This window comes from Polyodon spathula, chromosome 5 (assembly GCF_017654505.1).
Source record: "Polyodon spathula isolate WHYD16114869_AA chromosome 5, ASM1765450v1, whole genome shotgun sequence".
Classification (NCBI taxonomy): Eukaryota; Metazoa; Chordata; class Actinopteri; order Acipenseriformes; family Polyodontidae; genus Polyodon; species Polyodon spathula.
Genome location: NC_054538.1, coordinates 25248884 through 25276456, shown reverse-complemented (window position 1 = coordinate 25276456; position 27573 = coordinate 25248884). Strand labels below are relative to the sequence as shown.

The 27573-nt window shown below is 36.1% G+C and overlaps 1 protein-coding gene across 1 annotated transcript; it reads right to left on the bottom strand.

The window, feature by feature from the left end:
* Positions 1-563: 563 nt before the first annotated feature.
* LOC121315269 (chorion-specific transcription factor GCMa-like) lies at positions 564-6975 on the bottom strand. The gene is made up of 6 exons (XM_041249310.1): positions 6889-6975; positions 5824-5915; positions 3162-3414; positions 2492-2604; positions 1802-1930; positions 564-1520 (listed from the first exon to the last, which is right to left on the bottom strand). The coding sequence occupies exons 2-6, from the start codon at positions 5899-5901 to the stop codon at positions 915-917; spliced, it is 1179 nt and encodes a 392-aa protein (XP_041105244.1). The 5' UTR covers positions 5902-5915; positions 6889-6975; the 3' UTR covers positions 564-914.
* Between the last annotated feature and the right edge of the window lie 20598 nt (positions 6976-27573).

The window sequence follows — 27573 nt, the reverse complement described above, 5'->3', positions numbered from 1 at the left end:
ACAAAAAAAACAAAACAACAACAGCGGTAGCTAGGTTCCATTTATTACATATTTATATTTCATGTTGTGTTTAATGGAAATTTCTATTGAATTTGAAATGTAATTTGTTTATTTGCTTGACAACAGTAACAATACAGCAGAGTTTACAAAATTCTGGAATGTGTTGAGTAAAAAAAAAAAATAACGGTACAAATGAAAGCCTTAATGACTAAATAAATATTGGTTCCCACCTTAAATCTCAGGACTATGTTTACAACACACTTTAGTACTGTACTTGCTATACTGGGAACTCATCTTGTTGTTTCGTTGAAAATTAAAAGCATGTTATCTGTCTGCTAGAGCATTACTGGCAAGTATGTTTTGTAATCACACAGAGGATGACTCAATGAGAATATACAAGAAAACAAAAACTTGCCAACACATTATAATATGTGACAGACAGTTCCTATAAATAAGTGTCAAATTTATCACAGGTAGATATTTACATAATCTGAATTAAATACTTAGTAATACTTAAATGTGTACAGTAATACCACAATTTCCAACACTTATTTTAATGGCTGGTTTTACAAACAGTAATTAGTGCTTTGACTACCTAATATTAACTTTGTGTACGTGTCTACTGGGGGCTGGGTTTGAAATGAGTTTGGTGGTTTCTGCTTGGTTATCAGTAGACAGCAGTCAATGACATTTGGCAGAAACTGAAAATAGGCAACATATCTGCAGTTCATACTATCCCTACTCTCTGTGAATAAACAGAGAGGACTTCATTCTCCAGCGCATCTCTCTTCACAAAAATGAAGCTAAATAATGTTATAAACCTGAATCAAGGTCCCAAAGGGCAGCTAACTTTATAGCGTAATCTCCTTAGTAAATGATATCTACTGCATACCAATGCCAATATTAGCATATTTTCAGAAAAAAGGGTGGCTTAAATTATTCCTCTCAAAACATGGATCTTCCTGACAAAGTGCAAATTCAGCAGCAGTAATACAACTGTTCTTACAGTTCCAGGTCTGTTTCTTTTCACAACTGTTTTCACCCCATTTGTGCTCAAAGTCCTGCTTAAATCCTGGGAGAGCTGATTGTTTTTCTGAAACCAATGTGCAATTATTTTGTAATGGAGTATCTAGGAAGTTTTGTGAAGCCGTGGCTTCATAAGGACAGTTTCCAGAACCCTTTGCATAGCCAAGGACGGGCTTGCTTGTGCATGCGTTCAGCGAGTTGATAATCCTACTCCAGTTGTCCCCGTATTCATAGTTAGAATCGCAGGTTTTCATGTTTCCAGTGAAACTCACCGAACTGTAGTTTCCAGCTGAATATTGTAGGCATCTGCCGTAGTATCTGCCAATGTCGCCCGTGTCAGCTGAGCTGTCAACTCTGTAAGGCGTTTTTCCAAAGTTGAAACCACTTGGGTAAGGGATGCAAGGACTGTCTTCAATCTCATTCTGGAAGAGGTCTCCTAAATGGGATGAAATGGCAGGGTAGGCTTCTTGGCTTGGCATTATACCTGCAAAAGGCTGAATAGGAGAAGACATCAGAGTGTTATTTATAAAGTATTTAGTGGTATTCTGTACTTGTTTGATGGGCACTTTAGTTGTCCATTTTCATAAAACCTTTTTGTTTCTTTTTCTAATGACATTAATAAAGTAGACATGATCCTTTTTATTGTTATTTTTATTTAAATAATACTGTGCACTGGAAAACACCGGGGGCCCTCCACTGTTTAAATCATTCAAACAGACTCAAAAGTGGAATAGTTACAGGTAAGTTCAAAGAGTTGCTACAGTCCAGTTCATACCTCTGATTCCTGGGTTCTTTTAAGACTTGATGATTTTAATGGGATACTTGCACGCTTCCTGCAAACTGATTTTCTTCTCTCAGCTTCTAATTTTGATTCAGGTTTTGGATGATCATGCAGTCCTTTGGACTAAAACAATACATAAGAATTATTAACCTCATTGTAAGGATGTCTTTGAAGGGTGTATTTGTTTGATCACAAAAGAGACATGTCAAGACAGATATAACAACTTTGTAATTTGAGCTGAGTGTTTTCTGTGTTTTTAAAATGAAGCTATACAACTTTTTTTTTTCCTACTGTTATCTTCATGCATCCAAAAGTGCCTAGTACACATTCAGGTTCAAAAGTATATTAAATTAATTATATATGAAGTTGCAGTTTTCTACCCTCTGCGTGCGTAAATATTCTTAAAATAACTATAACAGAAAGGGCAGAATGGAATTGTAGTAAGGGTTGTTTTATAGAATTGTTGTAGATATTTTTGCAGAAAGGTTCCAAACTGAATAATTGGTAATAAAGTTCAATTTAACTAACAAATGTTTTTGAATAGTAGGCATTTTATAGCCCTCTTGCTAACCATAAAGAAAATCCTCTATCAAGTTACTAGTTACTAGTAATACTTCATAAGGGTGTTTTGTTTCCAAAGACATATTTGCATTTGATTGGAGTTTGTTTAGTCACACTACCCACCTGAAAAAATATATAAGATCCTTCATGTCTCCAAAAATTGGTGACAGGATATCCCCCATGACCTCTACAGCACAACAGAGTCAGAGGAGCATGACAATTTGGGCATCCTTTTTCTGAAAAAATATATTCACCCTTATAAAAAATACCATCAAAGGAGAAAGCACAGGAATTTGACAATGTTCCAGCCCGTTCCTGGCAAACAGGACAACATTATCAGCACAGGTTTCAGAACACCATGGTGTGTTTACAAGACATTCATTACTTTTGCTGTGATACATGTATAACGGCAATATATTTTTCAAAATCCAATTGTTTTCATATTTTCTATTATACATTAGCCAGGGATAAAAGCTGAACATTTTCACTAAGGTGCATTTGACATGAAAAAGACTATTTGTCCCATGAACGTCATTAGTGTATCCAGATTATACTTCCTCCTGCAACAACGCTGCTAGTTTTCTGTTCTCACAATAGCCATTAATTTCAATCTGAACATCAGCTGTGTTGCAGGAGTGAGCCAGATCTTCATAAGACAAATCCTCTTTGTTGAAAAATATACTGTCATAATATGCACAACTCAGGTACACCAAGTAATGTTCTCTAACACTGTGGTACAGTAACTTGCCCTAACTCAAAGTAACTTTCCCTTACTCAAAGTGTCTGTGCTTACTATGTTGCTTTTGCCTGGCCTTGTCACAGATGGCAGGCCTCAGGTGTATTTTACTCCCATCCATTGTTGTGCAGTTATTGCTGCAGACTACCACACCAAGACAGGATTTCTTCAGAATGCGAGAATTGTGGTTGTTGGTGTTTCTCATGGCCCAACCACTCAAATGTCTCTGTGCATGTTGGGCATTAGAGCTGTAAATGTGCTTCTCAAAGGAATCTGTCCATTCCTGGAAGCTGTCTGTCTGCTTCACATCCTTTAAAGAAAAAAAAAGTCTGTTGATAATGTAAATGTTTTTTGTTTTGTTTTTTTTTAGCCCAAAGTGTAAAGTGATGTTTTATTATTATTATTATTATTATTATTATTATTATTATTATTATTATTATTATTATTATTATTATTTAAATAATATACAATTGTGAACACTACCATTTTTTGCATAAAAACAACCCCAGCTTAGATAATTTATATAGGGCCATTTATGTATCAAGGTTATACAAATCAAATATTACAGTGCCTGAAAGTGTTTCTGTCTATAAAAATATCAAAAACACCCAGAACAGGGATAATATTTTAATGTATTAGATCAATTGATTATAACCCATCATGTATTTAAGTAATTTTAGTTTGATCCTTAGAAAACTATCCTGTGGTACTGCTCCAATATAATGCAGTAGCTTGAACAATGCATTCTTATTTTTAAGTATGAATCTTAAAAATACATTTATACTTCAGAGTAAAAAGCTTTGAGTGCCTGTTGTATCAATGGCAGTACTTTGCATTTCAAATATATTATTGGCCACAAAAGGCAACGTTTTGTGGTCACAAAGCAGGTTGTTCACAAAATTGTGCAACATTTTAAAACAACAGCAATAAATTCCAACAATGTTATGGTATTAACCTGTGTTCTGTTTGAATTCATGTAAATTTGTGGGGATATAAAACTTAAAGCTTAATAAAACATGTTTACCATGTCAACAGAAAAAAGGTGTCTTTATTAGGAAAACCCACCCTGAATGTGATCATGTTAATACAGTAGTTACAGTAACTGATTTAAAATCAAGCCATGTCTACATTATTTAATAATTTACCTTGTTGAAAACGCAAATGAAAGACGTGTTTTGAATTTGGTTAGTTCTGTTTGGGTTAACACTTCGTTAGCTGAATTATGTGAGCCTTTTAAATTAAACTCCTTGGTACTGTACAATATTCTAAAACCAGCCATATTCCCGAGCCATCTAAAAATGTAATCGTCTCGTAACTTAGTGAGACTAGAAAGGTCAAATTGACATGATATTTATAAGCCCTTCACAGCAAGCTGAGCGTACAGGATCTTGCAAAGCAAAACCTGTTGAACAGCACTTGTAAATGTCAGTGATTGACTTTTCATGTTCTCAGAATTACCTATATTTGGAAACACTTTGATTACATGTCAGCAGTTTTCGCTTACCCTTTTTACACTTTATTTTAACTACGCTGTAATTACTGTATTCTGACACAATAATTACACATATTGTGGTGTAGCTACAATATATTTAACTATAAGTTGCTAGCATCATTTTACAATAGAACTGCAGTAGAATAACAGTGTAGTTAAAATAAGTCAGATAGGGAGGTGCATACATTGTATTACATAGTAAATTACTATAATAACTTGTTTCCTACTTCTTAAAGCCTAATTCATGTAACCACAAAGTTACCATTCAGTTACAGGGTACCTCACATTACATTACCATGTAAAAGTAGTAACTATGTAATCATAACATTTTAGCACAGTATTAGTTCAATGATAATTAAATATAAAACGTGCGCTCTTTACAGCACTGTGTAAATAATAAAATAGGAATGACAATGGTCAGCATGCTTAAACCATTACCTAGAGATATGTAGAGATAAGGGTCATACAATTACACTGCAGTTTTCAAACAATTAATAGTTCATAATTTAATACTGAAAGGGCCCTGTGTTTGGAAGTACTGTTCACACACCGGGCACACACTTTTAATTATTGTATATGAGTTTATGTTTCCATTTATTCAGAGTATAACCACTTTGTAGGAAATAGAAGAATTCTAAGTGGATAAACAGGGATGAGGGGCACGTGTGAAGTGTTTTCCTCACACAGAGTAGGTCCCAGCCTATTTTCCAAACCAGGATCCTAATCATGTAATTTAGGTATATCACAGTAACTTCCTCTTATGCACCTTTTAATTTTGCTGATTCAGTTTTCAGGTTTTATTTTTGCTTTGATTAATCTAAAATTCATTACTTCTGATACAAACCTATTGTTAGATGAAACTATAGGATGAGGATAATGAGGATAACCTGGTTATTAAATTGTGATGTATTTGTTATTTGTTAAAATACATTATTTTAATAATTGTTATTTACACACCATAGTTTGCTTTCAGTGTCACAATAACCCCTCCTTGAGATGAAAATAGGTATCACTTCAACAAGCTTGAAAAAAATCAGTATTTATTTGAAATGTGAAGTTGAAAATTCTTAAATAAAGGACCAAATCTATTTAGTCCTTCATTATGAAAACAGTATGAATATAGTTTTTTCTGACTTTGACCTTTTGTATAAACAAAAGATTATAGTGTTAAAAATGATTAATACATGAATTGATACTAGAAGAATCAGTCAGAAGGAAATAACCTACCTGAGGAAGGTTGATATCATTAATATCCCAGTTCATGCCAGTCAGAGGTGGAACAATCTCATCTGCACCTTTTAACATTTTCAGATACAGTCCTGGAGCACAATACGACAAATTGGGAAATTATTGTATCTCACTCAAGCATATTTTACAAACTGCTCTGGGCAGGAAATTTGATCTTTTGTGTTAATAGGGATAAAGATATTGAAAAAATCTGTATTCCACTTCCAGCAAAACCTGTTCCATCAGCTTCCTAAACAGAACACATTTATTATTCTGTTTTCATTGCACAATATGGGTTAGGTAAAGAATAATAGTAGAAAACATGAAGTTTACCTAATCACGTCTTTATGACATTTTTCTTGATGTTATTGTATGTACGTATTATAAGCCAGATATAAACAAGCATAGAAATACAAGTTTTGTGTTGCTGTTTTTTGACAGTGACAAACATTGATTATTGGCAGATTTCATGAAATTTCTGACACAGGTAATTTGTTTATAATAATTTTCATTCTATTTTTATTCTAATTCATTCATGTAAGTAAAAAATATGTATAATTTTATGATCACAGAAAAGACACATATAACATAAAAATCTGACAGATAAAATTAATAAAGACATTACTAGTGTTACTAAAATATAGTATTTACAGTGTAGTATTAGTCTAAATTATTTAGCAAAGGGTACAAGTCTTTAGTAGTTACTACATTTAACCTGTCATGCCATCACACTTAACCTACAATTTCCATGTTGTATAAAACTAAGCAAATACCTGTATCTTTGTTACCCTTGATGGCTTTACTTTAAACATTTGAAAGAAGACAATACATTTCTGAACCACTAACATGGTTGTTCAAAATGTTATAAGCAGAAATCTAAAATAATAGATACATTTATTTTCATTTAGGCTTTAGCCATAATTGCTGTCAGGAGAATGTAGAAAGCCATGCCACATAAATTGAAAAATGAATATTTGAAAATATTCTGTTACTTCTGAAAGTTTAAAGTAACATGCTGTTGAAGTACAGTGCTGTAAGTAAGTTCACAAACCTGTGGAAACATACCTCATTTATTTAGATGTTTCTGGGTATGTATATATTTTCCACAAATGGGACTCTGTCCTTATTCTGCCCACTCTGCCTTGACTTCAGAAGACTCCACCAGTAGTCTGCCACAGCAATAACCTGGGCTTTTTTTTTTTTTTTTTAACCTTTGCATACAAAGCAGTACAGTGCTCCGTCCAATCAGATTGTGAAGAGCACAGGTAATTGAACCCCAGGAGGGTAGTGATACACAAGCAATCAAAGTAATTTGCATCTTGTCAGAATATTGTAGAAATAAAAGAAGTCTGAGTCACACATATGAATCACGTTACCACATCTTTCAATTGTGTTTCATAGCTTAGTATTTTTTTTTTATCAAAGCAAAGAAATGCCACGTCTCGTAAGGTCATGCTGTATACATTATAGCTACTGAAGATTAATCTTACTTGAACAAGTATGTCAGTAACATTCCTCCCCCCGTTACAACTATACATTCAGAATTAAAGCTATTAGTATAAGTCGATGACCATGATAGATATATATCAGTAGTATGTACACAATATTATAGAATTAGAAATGGCAAAATATAGTTTAATGAAGCTTGGATTAAGTGGTACTTAAGATCTAGATGTCATTAGGTAAGAAAATGAGGGGTCAGTATCATGTAAAAATGTTACTGTGAAGGAGCGATGCCTGCATATATCCCCACAGGCCTCTACATATAAAAACATATGCTAAATAATATTAATACAGTTAATATTTTAAAAAGTTTCATTACTTAATAAGTGGTTATCCAAGTTTATAAGAAAAGTGTGACAAACAGCTAAAATATGCACATGCTAAAAATGGTTTCTCAAAAATCTATATTTTTATATTTGTACTTCTATGGGTGAAAATTACTATTGAACCTGAACCATAATAAATACAGTAGAGTCAATTATCCGCTCTTTGATCAGCAGTGCTGTCTAATCAGCCAAACGCACCTGTAATCACGTGATGAATTACGTGTGGTGTATTACACACACAGCTTCTGCTGCTAAAATGGCTACAAGATTTAGCTACCAAAAAAAAGGGCAAGCAGTCTGAGGCAAATGAAAGATACAGAATTACTGACACCACCAAAACCTTACAGCATTGTGTGCTTTATATTGTTGCTGTTAACAAATTAAAAGTTATCTCGTTCTTGTTTTTTCTGTCTATATAAAGTACAGAAATATTTTACAGAATTTTTGAAGTACAATGATTCCTAAAGTTATGTAATGTGTCAAAGTTGTACTGAATTGTATTCTTTGATGATTTAAAAAAAATTGGTATACACATACCCAACAGTGAACCTTCACTTGCCAGCAAGATTTCACATGCAACAAAACTTAACTCCTTTAGCAAACTGTATCATGTTTAGTAAAAACAAAATGAAGCAAGAGCAAAGACAATGGCAATGGATGGAAATTGATTCGTCCCAGCATTAACTGCCAGTGGCTTTTGTTAGGAAGTTCAAAACAATATAGAAAACAGTCATGCACAGATGCAGGCCACTGCACAGGGAAACTCTAGGAATCTTTTTACAGTTTTTTGTTTTTTTCTGATATGAACAAGATGAAAGTCTTGTTAGTGCTCTCATCAGTCACCCATGCTTGCCTTTCTGATCTACATAACTGATGACAAGTCTTAATTGGTCTCAGGTGCAGGCATTGGCCCACACTGAAAAAATGAAGCATCTGTTCAAGTTGATAAATATAATATTACTTTAAATCTTCAGTGCACTGTCTCTTTATATTTTGCACATTTGGGGTGTTTGAAAGAACACCCATCACAACAGACAAGTTATTGATATTGACACAATGAGCAATATGATACTTGCTTACTTGTACTTCACCAGAGTTTTGTTACCTAACAGATCCCAGTTGCAAATACTTGATCAATTCAATATTTCTCACTGCTACTGCACAACCACATGTTGCTGTTTGCTATTGCAATTACATATTTGCACAACAGTAAAGTGTGCTAATGTTTTACAAATGTATTATTTCTCAATATCTAATGTACCAGTATTGGTATCATTTGAAGTACAAATAAAGATTTATTTGGTCCCAAGTTGGTAGGCTGGTCTTTGAAAAAATCCTTTAACAGGTGTTCCCTACCTTTGAAAAGGTTAACACCTGCTGCATAAGTACAAACCGAATACATATAGAACAGTGCATGGGGTGGTGTGTGTTGCGAGAATGGAATGCACACCAGAAGGTGGGCATTCAATTCTCATTTGTCACACACCAACCCATGTACTATTATTTATAATCTCTGGTGAGCATTTTTTTTCCTGCCAGTTCTAAAGTTCTGGGTTGCTTGTTGTTGGGGGCTTACTCTACATAGTTTATGTCAGTGAGTTAGTAGACAGAGAGTGAACTGCATAATAATTGTATTTAAAATAGTAACAACTTTGAAAACTTGAACAAAATTGTAAATAAGGTTAGCATTAAGTGAGACACTACATAGAAACTGCAATGGTTTGTACTAGGAGTTATAACATGACTGTAATCACAGTGAACAGTTTAAACTTGGGGTTTCCTTTGGGTTTTCAGGTGTTGCGAAGCTGAATTTTTCTTCTGTGCTCACTGCTAGTTCTGCTTTTTTTTTTTGCAGTCAGATTTCTGTGGCAGTTTATTTTTTCTTTTTCGAGAAGGATGAAAGATAAGTTAGGGAGAGTGTCAAAATGACCTGCTTTAACATTTTTTTAAAATATATACAGTATATACAACTGTTTTGCCATTTTTATGTTCACTGGTTTGTTCCGATGGTGTTTGTGCTTGCTAACATTTGTGTACCTTTTTTGTGAGAAGTGACTTACCTTCGGTCAGAAACAAAGTGTATAAGAATGCACCAGGAGGCTGTGTAGTCCAGTGTTTAAAGAAAATGGTTTGTAACCAGGAGGACTCTGGTTCAAATCCTGGCTCCCTCACTAACTCATTATGTGACCTTGAGCAAGTCCCTTAACCACTTTGTGCTTAGTCTTTCATGTGAGACGCTGTAAGTGACTCTGCAGCTGTTGCACAGTCACCCTAGTCTCTGTAATTTGCCTTGGATAAAGGCATCTGCTAAATTAACAAATAATAATCTGTTGGCCAATTTAAAGATGTTTATGGCGATTAAAAAGGTTGGCCCGAAGACTAAATGATGAGAGCTTGTTGCCGAGGTAGTTTTTATGTTGGAAACATGCGTTTCTTTTGGATTTACTCGATTTTCACTGGACGTGGAGGGCTCTGGAGGGTTTTCTTTATCAAGTACACACAAGAGAATTGTGAAAATGTGTTGCTATTTGACAGCTTGCACTGGGGTAGCACTCTGTTGCTGGTATTAATATGCCAAGGCCGTGCGATATGGGAAATATCAACTGGATGAACCATTTAAAAAATTGCTCACCAGATAATATAATATTTTATTATAAATAATTCACATACAAATACATTTAACAATATAACAAAAACACAAAACTCTAACACAGGTGGCTGATCAGATGCCCAAGCAAGTCTTGCTGTAGAAGTCTCCATTCAAAAAGATGTCTCTATATCAATATTTTGAGCCAGCTCAAGGAGCTTCTGGCACGAGGGTCAATCATTTTAACTCATTTAAATAACTGCTGTATCCTGTACTATGCCATGCCTCTGCAGTACCATTAAATATCATTTAATAAGGGTACTGGTGTTCTTTGTTTCATTTCTACTACCTGGAACAAATGCAGATCATTTATCCATTCAACAAAATGCAATTAAAAGCTAGATCTTTTCTGGCGATACTATTATTTACTTTTATAAACTATGTCTTCTGAAATGTCTAGCCTCAGATTTTCAATTTTATGTTGGCCCCTATGTTTTTAAAAACTGTTTGAATGGAGACCTACAACATGGTGATGGCGTTTTAAGAACCTTTTCTTTTTTTCTTTTACTTTTGTGCTTTGCTATTATGAAGATAAAAGAACACAGCAGTCTGTTTAATAAGAGAGATCATTTCAACATAAGGGTACTCCTGACACCTGGAGCTCAGGCTTAACCATCATTTAATGCATGAATATCCAATGCCTTATGTTATTTTTGTTGGCGAGTGTTTTGTTTAAATTTGTATTTATTTTTTTGTCAAACTTCTAGCTTACATAGTTTAGCAATATCCAATCCACTGTGAAAGGCATAGAAAATGTGGGCTGTTGTTGTCAACTATGAAATTAAGCATGCATGCTCATGTGATGGCAGGGACAGCTCTATACAAAGTGAATTGTAAAGACCACTGATAAGAATCTTTATACCCAGCTGTAAACAAGGTATAAAGTTTAACCTATTACTAGTAAGTGCTGTCTGTAAAAATTAGATGACCAGATTAATATGAAGTACCTTGCATTCTAAAGCTCATATCATTAATCTGTTACTGCAGGACTTGAAATGACCACGTCTAAATAAGCAAGCCTAGAAACAGAAGGTTCACACCCATAATTCACTTAATATGAAATAAAATTATAGATCTTTGTATTATTAAATTGTGAAAAAGGTATGGACTGTACAAAATGGTATGAAATATAATTGCTGCATTAATGGCAATCATGAGGCAAATGATTGCTTAGATACCAAACACGTTGAATTGCAGCAGGTATAGTAATTTACAAACATGTAAGATTAAAAATGTATTTAAATAATAGTATACACAGGTATTAGTAATACAGTGTAAAGTAAGAACCTGCAAATTAAAAGGTTTATTATTTTTAGATATTCTATAACATTTGTTTGTTTTTTTTGCATCGAAAAACCTGCAATTGTGTCTTTCTTGGGAGATGCTTGCACCTGTTCTACAGGGGAACAAATGCAGTGTTCCCATGTCTTTGCCATTCCTTGCACATTAGTGTGTGTGTGTGTGTGTGTGTGTGTGGAGGGAGACGTACTTTGTTGGCATGCAATGGTACATTAAAGCTATGTCCAGTTTTTCTTAGCAGTACTTGGTAATGTAATCTCTTCTACAGTAAAATGCACTTTAATAACTACAGTTATTGTATTTTAGCAAAAGCAAATCCAACCACAGTCTACAAGATCAGACAAAATGAAAGAAAAAGTATCATGAGTAATATCAACAGCGACATGACGGAGAGGCGATTGACTTAAAAGAAACCATTGGGTTAAATGGAGGTTAGAAGCACCAATGAAAAAATATATTAACTTTTTTTTTTAACTTTTTATACTTTCATATATTATAAATAAAACATATTTGACATGGATACCAGTGTGAGGAAATTACACTATCAAGAGGTTTGCTACTGTTGTCAGTGTCATCTTACTGACTGATCTTAAGTTTTTTATAAACATGTTGAATCTCAAAGGTTTATAAAATGAAAACACTGAAGACATTAAATATCCCTAATGATTTCAGTTTCAGAAACCATGACTGGGGATAGCAAACTGGTTCCAATAAGAAAAAGTTTGAAAAAAGCTCTATACTTTGTATTTAGAAATACATTAGATTCTCGCTAATTCAATACAATTGGGACCGGACTCTGCTCTGACTAAAGATTTGTGCTGTCTACTGATCATTATCTTTACCCTATAACACCCTTACCATCAATTTACGAATTACCATCATCCACTGGATTCACTAGTTTTAAGAATTAACAAAATGAGTCCTTTGGACTCTTGGATTTTATTTTGTGAATGTAAAGGAATTATCAACAACAATATTCAAGGAACACAACAAAATGTTTATGTTTTATTAATTTATCTATCAGATACATACAATGGTTAAAGAAGAGGATCTAAAGAAGAGTGCATTTAAATGTCCCAAGCCAAAGGCAAAAACAAACAAATATAAATGACTGAAGCATATCACGTATTTATATTTCTGACCAATTTTTGAAAAATTTAACCATTACAATCCCTCATTACATTTTGTGATTATAATTTATATACGGCTCTGGAAAAAATTAAGGGATCACTGCAAAATTATCAGTTTCTCTGGTTTTACTATTTATAGGTATGTGTTTGGGTAAAATGAACATTTTGGTTTTATTCTATAAACTACTGACAACACTTCTCCCAAATTCCAAATAAAAATATTGTCATTTAGAGCATTTATTTGCAGAAAATGGCAACTGGTCAAAATAACAAAAAAGATGCAGTGTTGTCAGACCTCGAATAATGCAAAGAAAATAAGTTCAGATTCATTTTTAAACAACACAATACTAATGTTTTAACTTAGGAAGAGTTCAGAAATCAATAGTTGGTGGAATAACCCTGATTTTCAATCACAGCTTTCATGCGTCTTGGCATGCTCTCCACCAGTCTTTCATGTTGATGTTGGGTGACTTTATGCCACTCCTGCCGCAAAAATTCAAGCAGTTCGGCTTTGTTTGATGGCTTGTGACCATCCATCTTCCTCTTGATCACATTCCAGAGGTTTTCAATGGGGTTCAGGTCTGGAGATTGGGCTGGCCATGACAGGGTCTTGATCTGGTGGTCCTCCATCCACACCTTGATTGACCTGGCTGTGTGGCATGGAGCATTTTCCGGCTGGAAAAAGCAATCCTCAGAGTTGGGGAACATTGTCAGAGCAGAAGGAAGCAAGTTTTCTTTCAGGACAACCTCATACACACACACACACACACACACACACACACACACACACACACACACACACAGTCAGTCAGAGGCAATGATTGCAAATTCCAGTCTGTGATTGGTTAAAACCTCATCCTTACACCACCGGACTGTAGTCTCCATCTGTTATGTGACTAGTTCACATCACCCCCACTCCCACTCCTAAATAAGAAGATAAAAATGGTTGAATGGAAAAAAAAACTGCCAGACAGCGACTCTGTGATAGAAAATTAATTACAAAACATACTACAAAAGAAAGAAAAAAAACTTTTTCTGTCATTTTGTTATTTACCAGAGACTCCAAGGGTCAATTGCAACAAACTGAAAGCAGCGTACTAACTGGGGATGATCCAGTTAAATACCAATTGCAACGAACTTGGCCGCTGAAGTTAGTCTCCAGCTGTGTACTAAAAAAGGTCTCAATTGCAACAAACCCAAAAATAACTGCTGCCCTCTAGAGGACACTAAGTACGAGACTAAATTAGTCTAACCCTTTCTATAGATTAACGATAAATAGTACTGTACTAACTGAAACAAATGTGAAAAATCGAAAAATGTATTGACAACTTTTGTAACTGAACAATTCATAATCACAAATCCATGTACCTATACTTTACATATAAAAGACATATTTACTATATATTATATATATATATATATATATATATATATATATATATATATATATATATATATATATATATATATATATAAGGGATGTCATTGCTGGCATTGCAATATATTCTTGTAGCGTTGGAATAGGTTTCGTGACATTATAATATGGAAAACGATACCCCCACACTGATCAAAACGCTTCTACAGCAAAAAAATGATCTAACAGCAAAATATTACAATTACTATTGAAAGAATTTATTACAAATACCATGAAATCATTGAGAATATATTTAAAGCCGTACAGCAATTATGTATTACACACATGGAACAGAATTTAATATATGAGTAATATATTTTTAATTTATATATAACTTTTAGTAGCCAATGCGACATATTAGTAGGCTGTAGCATGCTAGGGGTAGTGGTCAGGACTGGTAGGTGACACAGTGCAACAATATTGATAACACTCGTAATCGGTCATGGCTCTCTTGCATAGCGGACAGGTGAGGTGTTGGAGGTGCTGGGTGCAATCTCTGCCTGTGCAATGCATTTTCTTTCTTTTTAATATGTATATAACATGGCTTGGAAAAATAACCACCTCTGATTGGTTAAACAGCATCACATGACCGTGCATATATATAGCGTATAGCATGGCTTTCATACTAATGAGCCACTTCACACTGAATAAATCACTACGCACCACTACATTCTAAATTCCATGACAAACTGCTAAATGAAATAGAAGAAAACAAAGATTGAAAAAATAAGCAAAAAATAAAAAATAAAAAAAACTACAGCATGGGCTGGTTAGTGTACTTAAAGAAAAAAAAAACAACATTCATTTTATAGTAATAAATCCAAAAAATCTCAACAACATAAACGAATTTTATGACAGTGCAAGAAGTTAAATTGAAGACCAGTACTCAGTCTCCAGTTTTATAAGGCTGAACTGGACTAAATACATATTTTAACAGTAGAAGTTAACATCTTTGCTGACAGCGAGAATAAAACCAGCAGTAATGTATTCAGGTCAGGCAGGAAAACTCTTAGAAAAGCAGATAACGACAAGGCCAGACACCACCCCCCAAATTACCGGCCTGGATTTTAAACATCTGCAAGAAATTGTGGTACTGTCCCCTGACACCGCAATCAGATTGATGCGGAAAGTTTGGTTCAATCGTCAACTTAATCTGCCACGACTTGAACGCAAGGGTGTCCGACAAATGACAGAAACATACTGTGAGATCCAAGAGGATGAAAACGTATTAGAATATGTGTGCCTTGCATATAACGAGTTAACAAACTCACTTCAAGATCCAGCTTCAGTCTCCATTGCAGCTGCTCCCTTTACTTCCAGGTGTCATTTGAAACTCCACCCATCATCACAACTTGTGGTCAGTTTTCTAGTTTCTAGTGAGCTGGCATTTTCGATGCAGAAATTCACAATAAATGAATATGTGCAATTTATTTTTAATAAGCAAACAATGAATTAAATAAAACAAAATTTGGGTCTATATTACACTGCGGATGTATACACAATACAAGTTTTTGGTTTTGTCTTAATTTAAATGTGTTTTAATTATTTTTTATTATTTTTCTTCCCACAAATGACAGGTAACTGTGTTATAAGAGGTATAAACCACTTCGGGCCGTGCGGTTTCGATGATAAATATCATTTCTGGGGTGGTATGTTGACTACAATGCTTCCCACAGTTGTGTCAACTTGGCTTGTTCTATCTCATCCCACAGATGCTCAGCTGGACTGAGATCTGGTGACTGGGTAGGCCATTGCAGTAAGCTAAATTCACTGTCATGTTTGTGGAACCATTCCTGGACAATCCTAGCCTTGTGGCATCAGGCATTATCCTGCTGAAAAAATCCATTAGCAGATGGATACACTGCTGCCATGAAGGGATGCACCTGATTGACAATCATGTTCAGATATCCTGTGGCATTCAAACGTTGCTCCACTTTTATCAAGGGGCCCAATGTGTGCCATGAAACACACCCCACACCATCACCACCACCAGCCTGCAATGTTGACACGCGGCATGATGGATGCATGAACTCAAGTTGTTTTTTCCATACCCTAGTCCTCCCATCAGCGTGAAACAGCAGGAACCGGGATCCATCAGACCAGTCAATGTTTTTCCAATCCTCCAGTGTTCAGTCTTTTCGTTCCTTAGCCCACTGCAACTGCAGTATCTTGTGTTTTGCTGAAAGAAGTGGAACTCTGTTAGGTCGTCGGCTGCCATACCCCATTCATGTCAAGGTACGACGAGTTGTGCATTCTTTTATGGGTCTTTCGGCACCAATGTTGTACTGGACTGTCAGTTGACTAACTGTAGCCCGTTTGTTGCTCTGCACAATTCAAGTCAGCCTCCTTTGGCCTCTTTCATCAATGAGCTGTTTGCCCACTGGCCTGCCGTGGGCAGGATGTCCTTTGGGTGGTGGACCATCCTTGATACACACTGGAAACTGTTGAGCGTGAAAAACCCAGCAGCGTTGCAGTTCTTGACACACTCAAACAGGCACGTTTGGCACCTACTACCATACCCTGTTCAAAGGCACTTAAATCTTTTGTCTTGGCCATTTACCCTCTGAATGGCACACATACACAATCCATGTCTCAATTGTGTCAAGGCTTAAAAATCCTTCTTTAATCTGTCTCCTCCATCATCTACACTGATTGAAGAGGATTTAACAGGTTACATCAATAAGGGATCATAGCTTTCACCTGGATTCACCTTGTCTATTTCATGGAAAGAGCAGGTGTTTTCTAATGTTTTGTACACTATATATATATATATATATATATATATATATATATATATATATATATATATATATATTCAATGTTTTAGACTGTATACAACACCAATCAAGTTTGTCGGTGCATGGGGTGGGGGGGGGTGGGGGTCTCATTTTGTTTAACAAAAAAAAAAAACAACCTTTACGAAAAACCACACTTTTAAAATATAACCAATCACTCAGATTTTGAGCACCGGCCCTCTTCAGTTCCTGTTTGGAAGCACACTAAAACAAACCACAATCCTTAGTATCGTACTAAAGCTGGAGATTAACTAGCCCCCAACTTTGTTCCGCTTCTTTTTCGTTGCAATTGGTATTAAATTATTATGTAGCTGGGGATGATCCCGAGATAGTACCACACTAGCTAGTATGGAACTTAGTATGCAGCTCCGTGCTAACTCTGCAAGTTCGTTGCAATTGACCCAAAGACATTAACTGCAGGTTTCAAGCACTGGGGTGAGGTTTATTAAACAAAAATAAGAAAACAAAAGAACCCTAACCCAGGCATTGATTCGTCGTCATCGTCGTCGAGGTGGTGGTGGTGGTGGTCGTCGTCATCGTCATCCAGGCACATGTGTCTCTCCCAGGCTCTCCCCAGTGAAGCTCTTTAGCTCACTTAAATACCATGTGGCCAGGGTTGAACTAAAAATTCAATCAACACCTGGCCACATTCTGCACATGTATTTGGCAGGGATAGGAATTAACCCTTCCCTGTCAACCACCACCACAAACACACTCAAAACAACCAGGGCTGAAATCTTAACTTCCAGCCCTGCCATATCTAACACACACTTTTTTCATAAGTACACATTTTATATTTACACATATTATTTACAAATTATATTTATTACACGTCTAGGGCTTCTGCCCTGCCACAGCGTCATTATCATAATGTCTTCTTATCATCATAATGTCTATTATCATAACACTTAAATGACTATTATAATTATACGATTTTATGGGGCCCACTGGAAGTCCATTGCCCAGGGCCCACAAAAACCTGGTGCCGGGCCTGACCGGTATGGGAACTAAAGGGATTATAAAGTGAGCGCATGGACTCTTTAACACGAGCACTGCCACAGACGCTTTTGAACGGCTTTTGCAATTCAAATGTAAATATCTCCGCGCATGTGAATATCTCGTGGATGTCCGTTCTTAAGTATTACTAAATATTTGAATTATATACCCATACGGTGTTTCAGCTGCAGAATCGTAAAAATTAATAAGATATAAGCACTTGCTTCTTCAACCGCCAGACCTGCAGTTTATGCGGCATATTGAAATCAATACAATATAGCTGACAATTTAGTCTTGGGCAATAAAATCTAAGTCATTATGAAAGAACGTATTATATAAGCCTGTCGAGTGCTGAAACACTAATGAATGTCATTCTACACATCATATATTATTATTATTATTATTATTATTATTATTATTATTATTATTATTATTATTATTATTATCATTATGTAGTCAGTTATATTTCTGAATAGAGTTACCACCAACAGCTCAAGCCGTGCCAGCCCCCCTGCACTCTTCAGGCAAAATGACTGTGCCAGCCTGAGTGTGTACAGGTGTAAAAAAAAAAAAAAAAAAAAAGTGCTTATTCTAAACTCTCTGCACAAATCAATGACAATCAGGACTGATGCTAAACGAACGCCAGCGACTGTTGCATTTTACAATGAAATGAAGTACGGTGTGGATATACTGGATCAAATGGCATGGCTATGGGAGAAATCAACAAAAATATGGAAGAGAGACCGCGTCAAAACAAGGACAACAACTCAGGTAAGACAACCATTAAATGTATTTATCTAAATGCTAGAAGTATCAGAAACAAAATTCTAGAACTTGAAGTTACTGCACTAACAAGTAACTATGATGTGATAGGTGTTACAAAAACTTGGTTGTCTGAGAGTGATGGGGACGAATAAAATATTTGTCGGTATACACTGTATAGGAAAGACAGGCAGGACAGAAGAGGTGGAGGGGTAGTGCTATATATAAGGAACAGTCTTGAAGTCCAGGTGTTAAACCTGGACAAAGAAAATAAAGCCGAATCAACATGGGTCAGAATAACGGACAAAAATTCAAAGGGCATAATAATAGGATCATGCTATAGACCGCCAGATTCAGACAGTGAGCAAAATAATCTGTTATACAATGACATTAGAAATGTGTGTAGCAAAGGAGAAGCCATACTAATAGGGATTTCAACTTCCACCATATAAAATGGGAAAAACTTGTGGGGAGCACAACTGATGAAATTGAAATGGTGGAAATGACAAATGACTGCTTCCTAAAACAACTTGTCAAGGCACCGACTAGAGGGGAGGCATGCCTTGATTTAGTCTTTTCAAATAACGAAGACAGAATAACTAAAAGAGATGTCAGAGAACCACTAGCAAACTCAGACAACAACATGGTCTCATTTGAAGTGGTTTTTAAAACCCCAAAAGTAATGACTAAAGCTAAGGTTTACAATTTGAGAAAAGCAAACTTTGAAGGTATGAAACAGAGACTAACAGAAGTAGATTGGAATAAAATAGAGAAAACATCCACAGAAAAAGGATGGCTGTTCTTCAAAAATGTAGTACTAGAGGCGCAAAACAATTACATCCCTAAAGTAGACAAATCTAAATGTAAAACTAAATTGCCAAAATAGTTTAATAGATCAATTTAAAAAAATATTCAACGAAAAAAGGCACTTTACAGAGCGTTAAAAAGGGACCAAAAACAAAGTACATTGAAAGAGTACACAAAACTGCAAATGCAAGTCAAAAAGTTAGAAAGGCCAAGAGAGAAATAGAAATGAACATTGCTAAGGGGGCTAAAACCAATTCCAAATTACAACAGCAAGAGAACATTCAAAGAGGAGGTTAAATGTCTAAGAGATACAAATGGCAAAATAATAGATGAAGAAAAAAAAATAGCAAAAATATTAAATGATTACTTTTCACAAGTTTTTACAAAGGAGGATACGGACAACATGCCCCACGTCATCCAGTTCCTATCCAGTTTTAAATAACTTTAGCAAAACCAAGGAAGAAGTGTTAAAGGGACTAGGAGCTTTTAAAATAAACAAATCCCCTGGGCTGGATGAGATCCTCCCAATAGTACTCAAAGAAATGAAAGAAGTTATTTACAAAATGCTAACCAAGATCATGCAACAGTCTCTTGACACAGGGGTTGTACCAACAGACTGGAAAATTGCAAACGTAATACCGATCCACAGAAAAGGAAACAAAACTGAACCAGGTAACATGTTAACATGTAGAAAACAGAAAGTACTGATTAGAGGAGAAACCTCAGAATGGAGTGTGGTAACCAGTGGAGTACCACAAAGATTAGTATTAGGTCCTCTGCTATTCCTAATCTACATTAATGATTTAGATTCTGGTATAGTAACCAAATTTGTTAAATTTGTAGACGACACAAAAATAGGAGGAGTGGCAAACACTGCTGTAGCAGCAAAGGTCATTCAAAATGATCTAGACAAGATTCAGAACTGGGCAGACAAATGGCAAATGCCATTAAAAATGTGGAAATAAAAATGTGCATTATAAATATCATATGGGAGATACTGAAATTGGAGAAGGAATCTATGAAAAAGACCTAGGAGTTTTTGTCGACTCAGAAATGTCTTCATCTAGACAATGTGGGGAAGCTATAAAAAAGGCCAACAAGAAGCTCGGATACGTTGTGAAAAGTGTTGAAATTAAATCAAGGGAAGTAATGTTAAAACTGTACAATGCATTATTAAGACCGCATCTTGAATATTGTGTTCAGTTCTGGTCACCTCGCTACAAAAAGCATATTGCTGCTCTAGAAAGAGTGCAAAGAAGAGCAACCAGAATTATTCCGGGTTGTCATATGCAGACAGGCTAAAAGAATTGAATCTATTCAATCTTGAACAAAGAAGACTACGCGGCGACCTAATTCAAGCATTCAAAATTCTAAAAGCTATTGACAATGTCGACCTAAGGGACTTTTTCGACCTGAAAAAAAAAAAAAAAAGACCAGGGGTTACAAATGGAGATTAGAAAAAGGGGCATTCAAAACAGAAAATAGGAGGCACTTTTTTACACAGAGAATTGTGAGGCTCTGGAAACAACTCCCCAGAAATGTTGTTGAAGCTGACACCCTGGGATCCTTCAAGTAGTTGCTTGATGAGATTCTGGGATCAATAAGCTACTAACAACCAAATGAGCAAGACAGGCCAAATAGCCTCCTCTCATTTGTAAACTTTCTTACGTTCTTATGTAACTGTTGAGTATTTATTTTTGTTTCATACAGTATTAAATGGCAGCATTTATATGATAGTGAAAAATAAATAAATATCAAGATAAAGATATAAATGTCTATGTATTGATTTATGTATTCAATTATTTCAATATTTATTAATGTTTTACTTTTACCAAATATATATGCTATCTTCAATATAGCTAATAGTCAGAAAAATGTACGTTCCTTTTTGTCCAGTGGAGACCACAAATAGCGTTAATCTCATCAACTAGTATTGCGAGGAATGTACTTCCTTGTGCCAATAGGGACTGCAGTGAGCTTTAAGGCTGGTTTATATTTTCAACTGCAACCCAATTTTTGGTCTCAGTCAGTGGTCTTCGACGGTTGGAATGACATCAGCCGCACTGCCGCAAGCTGTTTTTTTTCTTTAAAAGTCGCAGAGCCTTTTATTGCGTCTGCGATCGCAAAATTCTAAAAGGCATTGACAATGTCGACCCAAGGAGGACTTTTTCGACCTGAAAAAAGAAACAAGGACCAGGGGTCACAAATGGAGTTTAGACAAAGGGGCATTCAGAACAGAAAATAGGAAGCACTTTTTTACATAGAGAATCGTGAGGGTCTGGAATCAACTCCTCAGTAATGTTGTTGAAGCTGACACCCTGGGATCCTTCAAGAAGCTGCTGCTTGATGAGATTCTGGGATCAATAAGCTACTAACAACCAAATGAGCAAGATAGGCCGATTGGCCTCCTCTCGTTTGAAAACTTTCTTATGTTCTTATGTTCTTATTCTGTCAAAGATAGTGCTCGCAAATGGCATGTGGATGTTTTTTATGTTTTGGACCTGGCGCTATCAAGGCTTTGGTTTTGTACAAGGAGTGCACTGGCAAAACAATCACTTGGAGGGACTTCATTTTGCAGCTAGCCCTGGAGCTACAGCAGAAACATTTTGATAAGAGACATGAAAGCCAGCTGGCAAATGTCGCTCAACATTCAGCCAGTGTTGTGCCCACTGGCACACGGAATAAAAGACAATGCCAGGTTGCTAAATGCAATAAAAAGAGAAATTCTGATGTCTGCGACCGTTGTGAAAAGGCAGTCTGTGACAAATGCACTGGTACAGTTGAAAAGCATGTTTTCTGTGTGGATTGTACTTGAGCTGTAATAGAACTCTGAACAGACAGATAGAGCCTTTGAACTCTGTTTCACTGAAAGCGCTTTCATGTTGCATAAGTTATGTTATATTTTTGTTTTATGCTATTATTATAACTAGTTATTTATGTTTAATAATATTATATGTACATATAGCTTTCTACACTCGTTTACACTAGTTTTTTGCTTATTCTATTTTATTAGTTTTTAATGTTTATATATATGTGCTCTTAGAAAAAAAAGTTTAATTTTCAATGTAAATACAGTGTTTCTTGCATACTTTCGGACTGTTTGGGATGGCCAGAAGCGATATAGATGGGCATCCCTATATACTGCTTCTGTGGGTAACTGTAGGTTACAGACTTACTCCGTTCACATCTGGTATACGTGCTGAACAGTGAACAAGGTTACCACACCAATACACTACACTGCTGCTGGGCTCACTAGCTCTGTGTCGGGTCAGACTGCTTCAAGTTGCAGTCCCTCCTGCAGTGTTTTGTTGCCGCCTCCGTGCCTGCTTGCAGCACCATTACAAAGGTTGTTAGGGCTCTAACAGCAGGCTTCCCTCAGTGCCTACCTACCCTTTTCCCAACCCAGTACAAACCCAAACTTCAAGTTTTTAAACCTTACTGAAAAATGTAGCTCTTGTCAGCCTCGTATTTGTTTGATATCACTGTCCGACAATATATATATATATTGTGGCAAAGTGGGGATTTCTTTGCAACTTTTGGGATTTTTCACGCTGTCTTCTTGTATTAAATGAACAGCACTCCAAATACACAGGTAGGTTTTTAACAGGGCAGTGCCTGTGGGTCAATTGCAATTAAGTGAAAGCAGTGTACTAATTGGGGATGATCCCATGGTTAGTATGGCAGTCCGTACCAAACTAGTATGCAAGTTAAATACCAATTGCACCAAACTTGGCAGCTCAAGACGGTCCCCAGCTGCACACATCTTCTCATTTGCAACAAACCCAAAGTAACTGCTGCTGCCCTCTAGAGGATACTAAAGCACAGGACTAAATTAGACAATTTCTGTAGACTAAGGATTTATAGTACCGTACTAACTGGAACAAATGTGAAAATTCCCAAAGTGTATTGACAACTTTTATTAAGTGAACTATTCATCACCACAAATCCATATAGTTTACCTATATTTTGCATATGAAACACATGTGTTAGCACCAATTCTATTTGGGAACAGCCACATCCTCACATGTATTTGGCAGAGATAGGAATTAACCCCATTCCTGCCAATCACCACCAAGTTGTATCCGATTGTTTGTTTTTCATTTTGTTATATATCATATATATATATATATATATATATATATATATATATATATATATATATATATATATATATATATTATAAATTGTGGTAAAAATATAATAAGATTTCACACTTATTTATTAAACCCCCGTGAGTGTGGCTCTGGTTTTGATGTAAAATGTCTCCATCTGCTGGCCAAACTCAAGTACACATGTGAACCCAACAGTGTTGATTCCAGTCTGGGTCATTTCTTGGTTTCAATAATGCAGAAAATATAAATGATTGTTTTTCATGAAGGTTTCCACTTCCCAGTAGAAATGGTAAAGGTATTTCAATATGTAGGTATGTGTCAGGACCCTCATTCAAATTGTTCTGAAAACAGATCAATTATAGGAAAAACGTATAAGAGACTGTTAATTTATTTGATAACGTGACTTTACATTTTACAGCACTCCTTTAAATAACTACTGTATGTCAGTAACACACACCCAATAACTTATGCTAAATACTGTTACTATAATACCAGGTTCCATCACAATTTATCAAGGTTTTAAACAGTTTTCCGAGTTTATGTACAGACACCTCAATGCATACCCAGCATCTGATATTCGCAATAATGCATGTTAAATAATGTTAATAGCAAGTTTTATAACAACTTGGTAAGGATTTCAAACCAAAAGAGTTCACGAATGACCTGCTAATCGTAATGTAAATAACTACTACAACTCCTGTCCCCTTGTTAGCGGAAGCGAAAGACATCAATTATTTAAACAAACGTGATGTACGAAATCAGTGATGGGTGATGTATAATGTTACAATAAAATCAATTTCATCAGACTAACTCTGTATAGGTAGGTAATACAGACAAATATAAATAGGACGTTTACAAATGATCAACCATTATTAATACATTTATTGTTTATATTGGTATTTACTCTAGTCAAGCGATTCCAAGAGGCGTGGTAAATTGTCTCCCGACATTTATTGTGACTTTAGAATGTCTAAATAGTGACATCTAGTGACTTTGTGTGGTTTCTCTAGCCACTGAATCCAGTACTCAAGCAGCAGCAGTGCCGCTCCCCCAGCTGGTTCAAGCCGCAGACATTTTCTTTCAGTCTGCATTACAAGACAAAGTAGCGCAGATTATATTTCTCCCTTTTTATAATATCTAAAGACAGCAAGCTTTAACTCAGCTCTCAACAATGCCCTTCGGTGCACAATCGCCTGGAATTACTAATTATCAGCATTATCAATTTTCAGGGCGGGCGCCAGGAATTACACGGGAGGGGGCACCATGTATTCTGTGAGGGGGCATATGTACATAACACGTATATTAGACGAGCAGACATTGTACCGGCAGTTAAATATGAGACTCAAATAATAATACCCAAGTGTTTTAAAATGCTACTCACGATATGCACCTATTAGCAAATAACAGCTAAATAAGCAAATAACTGATCATATAACAACTGATTAAGCAAATCAACAGATCTAGAACAAAATCTATAATGGCAAAGCATCAATTAAATGTAAAAAAAATAACTTACCAAAAGCTGCAATCTTCGCTTTCCTTTTGCATTGAACTTTTTCATTACTACTTCTTTACACTCACCACAGAACTTGAGGGTCAAATCCTTCTCAAAAAGCCAACTGTATGAGGTGCACTTTGCAGTTGTAAACATCCTTCTGTGTGTTGTCAATATGTTGGAAAGGATATGAGAATGAGTTTTCACACATAGCAGTAGATGTCCCAAAAGTCAAAGCAAGTCGTAGCACTGTCTTAACACTTGTTATTGCTTCAAGGGCGCTGTGAAGCGTTTTCGTGCACAGACTGAGTCGTCCACGTTTAATTTTCGTTTGATTTAATCTGTTTCTGCAGAAACTGATGTGAAAACAGCAATTCAGATTAAACTGTGTCCATTTTTGATTAAATTAACTAAGGGTTGCAAATCAGCAAGTTGGGGAAACATCGGCCTATTTGGGTCATCAGCCTGTATTGCTGCAATTAGATTAGTATTGCGTTCATTAAAATGAGTTGACAGTTCAACTAGTATAGCATCCAGCACACCATAGTAAAGTCTCCTGAGCTCAGTTTCACACCTAGACTGACCAACAGACCCCTCAACCACAGAGTCTTGAAGGCGGTTGCTCAAAAGTAAAACTCTGTTTCTTACACGGCACCATTGTTTCACCACAGTTTCGCAAATCACTCTGAAGCACTACAAATGATCTCTACAGCAGAAAGAAGATCCTTATTGACTTTGAAGTCTACAGCCGACACCTGGTTTAATCCAATATATTCAATCTTAACTTCAGTTCCATGTCCTTGAGTGCTTTGGATTTCCGGAAGTAATTCTAATACTATCAAACGACTTCAAAACAACCCCAACTTTACAATAATGCACAGTCCAACGCTGCTTGAGTAATCGTTTCAGTTTCTCATCTTTGTAGAGAACAGCAGCAGTTGGTTTCCTTATAAATTTGTACAATGAGTTACACACATTGAATAATTCTTCTACCTTTTCTTCTGAGGACGTGGCATGCACAATCACTAAGTGTAGCTGGTGATTAAAGCAATGGATGTACGGGTCAGTTTGTCCTGCAAAATCTTTTGAACCCCCCTGTGGCAGCCAGACATAACATTTGCTCCATCGTAGCACTGGCTTAATATTTTAGAAAGGCAGAGTCCTGCTTCAGTTATTTCAGTTACAATTGTGTTTGCAAATGGGTCTGCACTGAAATTTTCAGTTGTGGATATAGTCAAAAGCCTTTCCCTGATTTCATCATTTGCAGTTACAAAGCAAACTACAATCAAAATGTTTTCAAAACCAGTTGGGTCTCGTGTTCCATCAGCTTTTACTGTATACCATGAATCCCCGATTTCTCGTACTTTCTCTTCCTTCACAGCTTCACACATTATTTCTATTATTTCATTTTGTATATCGTGCGAGGTGCACTTAGCATTGCCTGTTATGGTTTGGTAAACTTTTGCCAGTTCTGGATAATTTCTTAAAATGTATTAAAATAAACCCAGAAAAAACTCTGCTCGATCTATCCGCAATGTTAACAGATTCGTCACTGTCCTTGATTTGCAGTCTGTGTACTGCAAGAATTCAATAACATTAATAATTGCAGCCATATAGTACCGATTCCTCTCAAGCTGACCGGTATTCACAACGGTGGATACAACCTTTCCCAGAGCGCTTCTTACTTTTCTTTCATTCTAAGCAGCCACACAGTGTAGATGGCCCTTACTTAATGCATATTATTTAAGTCTTTATTGGCTTCAATTGCGTGCTTCCAAACACAATACCCAGTAACAGCAAAGGCAAGATCAGCATTTCCTGTTAAAGACCCAAATTTTCTGCATGGAAAACAAAAAACGGAATCTCATTTAATAATGTACTCTAACCATTCCCTATTGTTGTACCAAGCCAGGTTAAATGATCTTTTTTGTCTCCAAAACTGCGAGATGGAAACTTCTTAAGGCCTGGTTGAGCAGGGTTTTCCATACCTAAATCATCAGGGGCTGTTGGTGCTGCCGGGGCCTGCAAGTTGTTTGAGCTGGCTGCAGGATTTTCATCAGGACTGTTAACTTCCTTGATGCTGCTGCTCTCTGATACAGATTTATCAGACTTGTATTTCGAGCACTTTATTTTCTGTGAAACATTCCCTGCCCTCGAGTAACTGCCAGGCCTCTTGGGACTCCTCTACAGCCTCCTCCGTGTACAAATTTGTGTAGAAAGCTACAGCATGCCTCCGGATCGCCTCAGGCTCCCTTTGCTCCTGTCCAGTCGAGGTCGTTAAACAATGAATCAGCTGCCTTTAACTCTAACCCCCAAAAATATTGCGTTGAGACATCCACCTGTGAAAGATTTTGAAACCTGGAGCACACCAGTGCCCCCTGTTTTTTTGTTTGTTTTCAAGCTGCTGACTCGCTATGCCCCTGCCCTTAAGCTGAGGTCCTCCGACTCTGGCCTGCTTGTTATA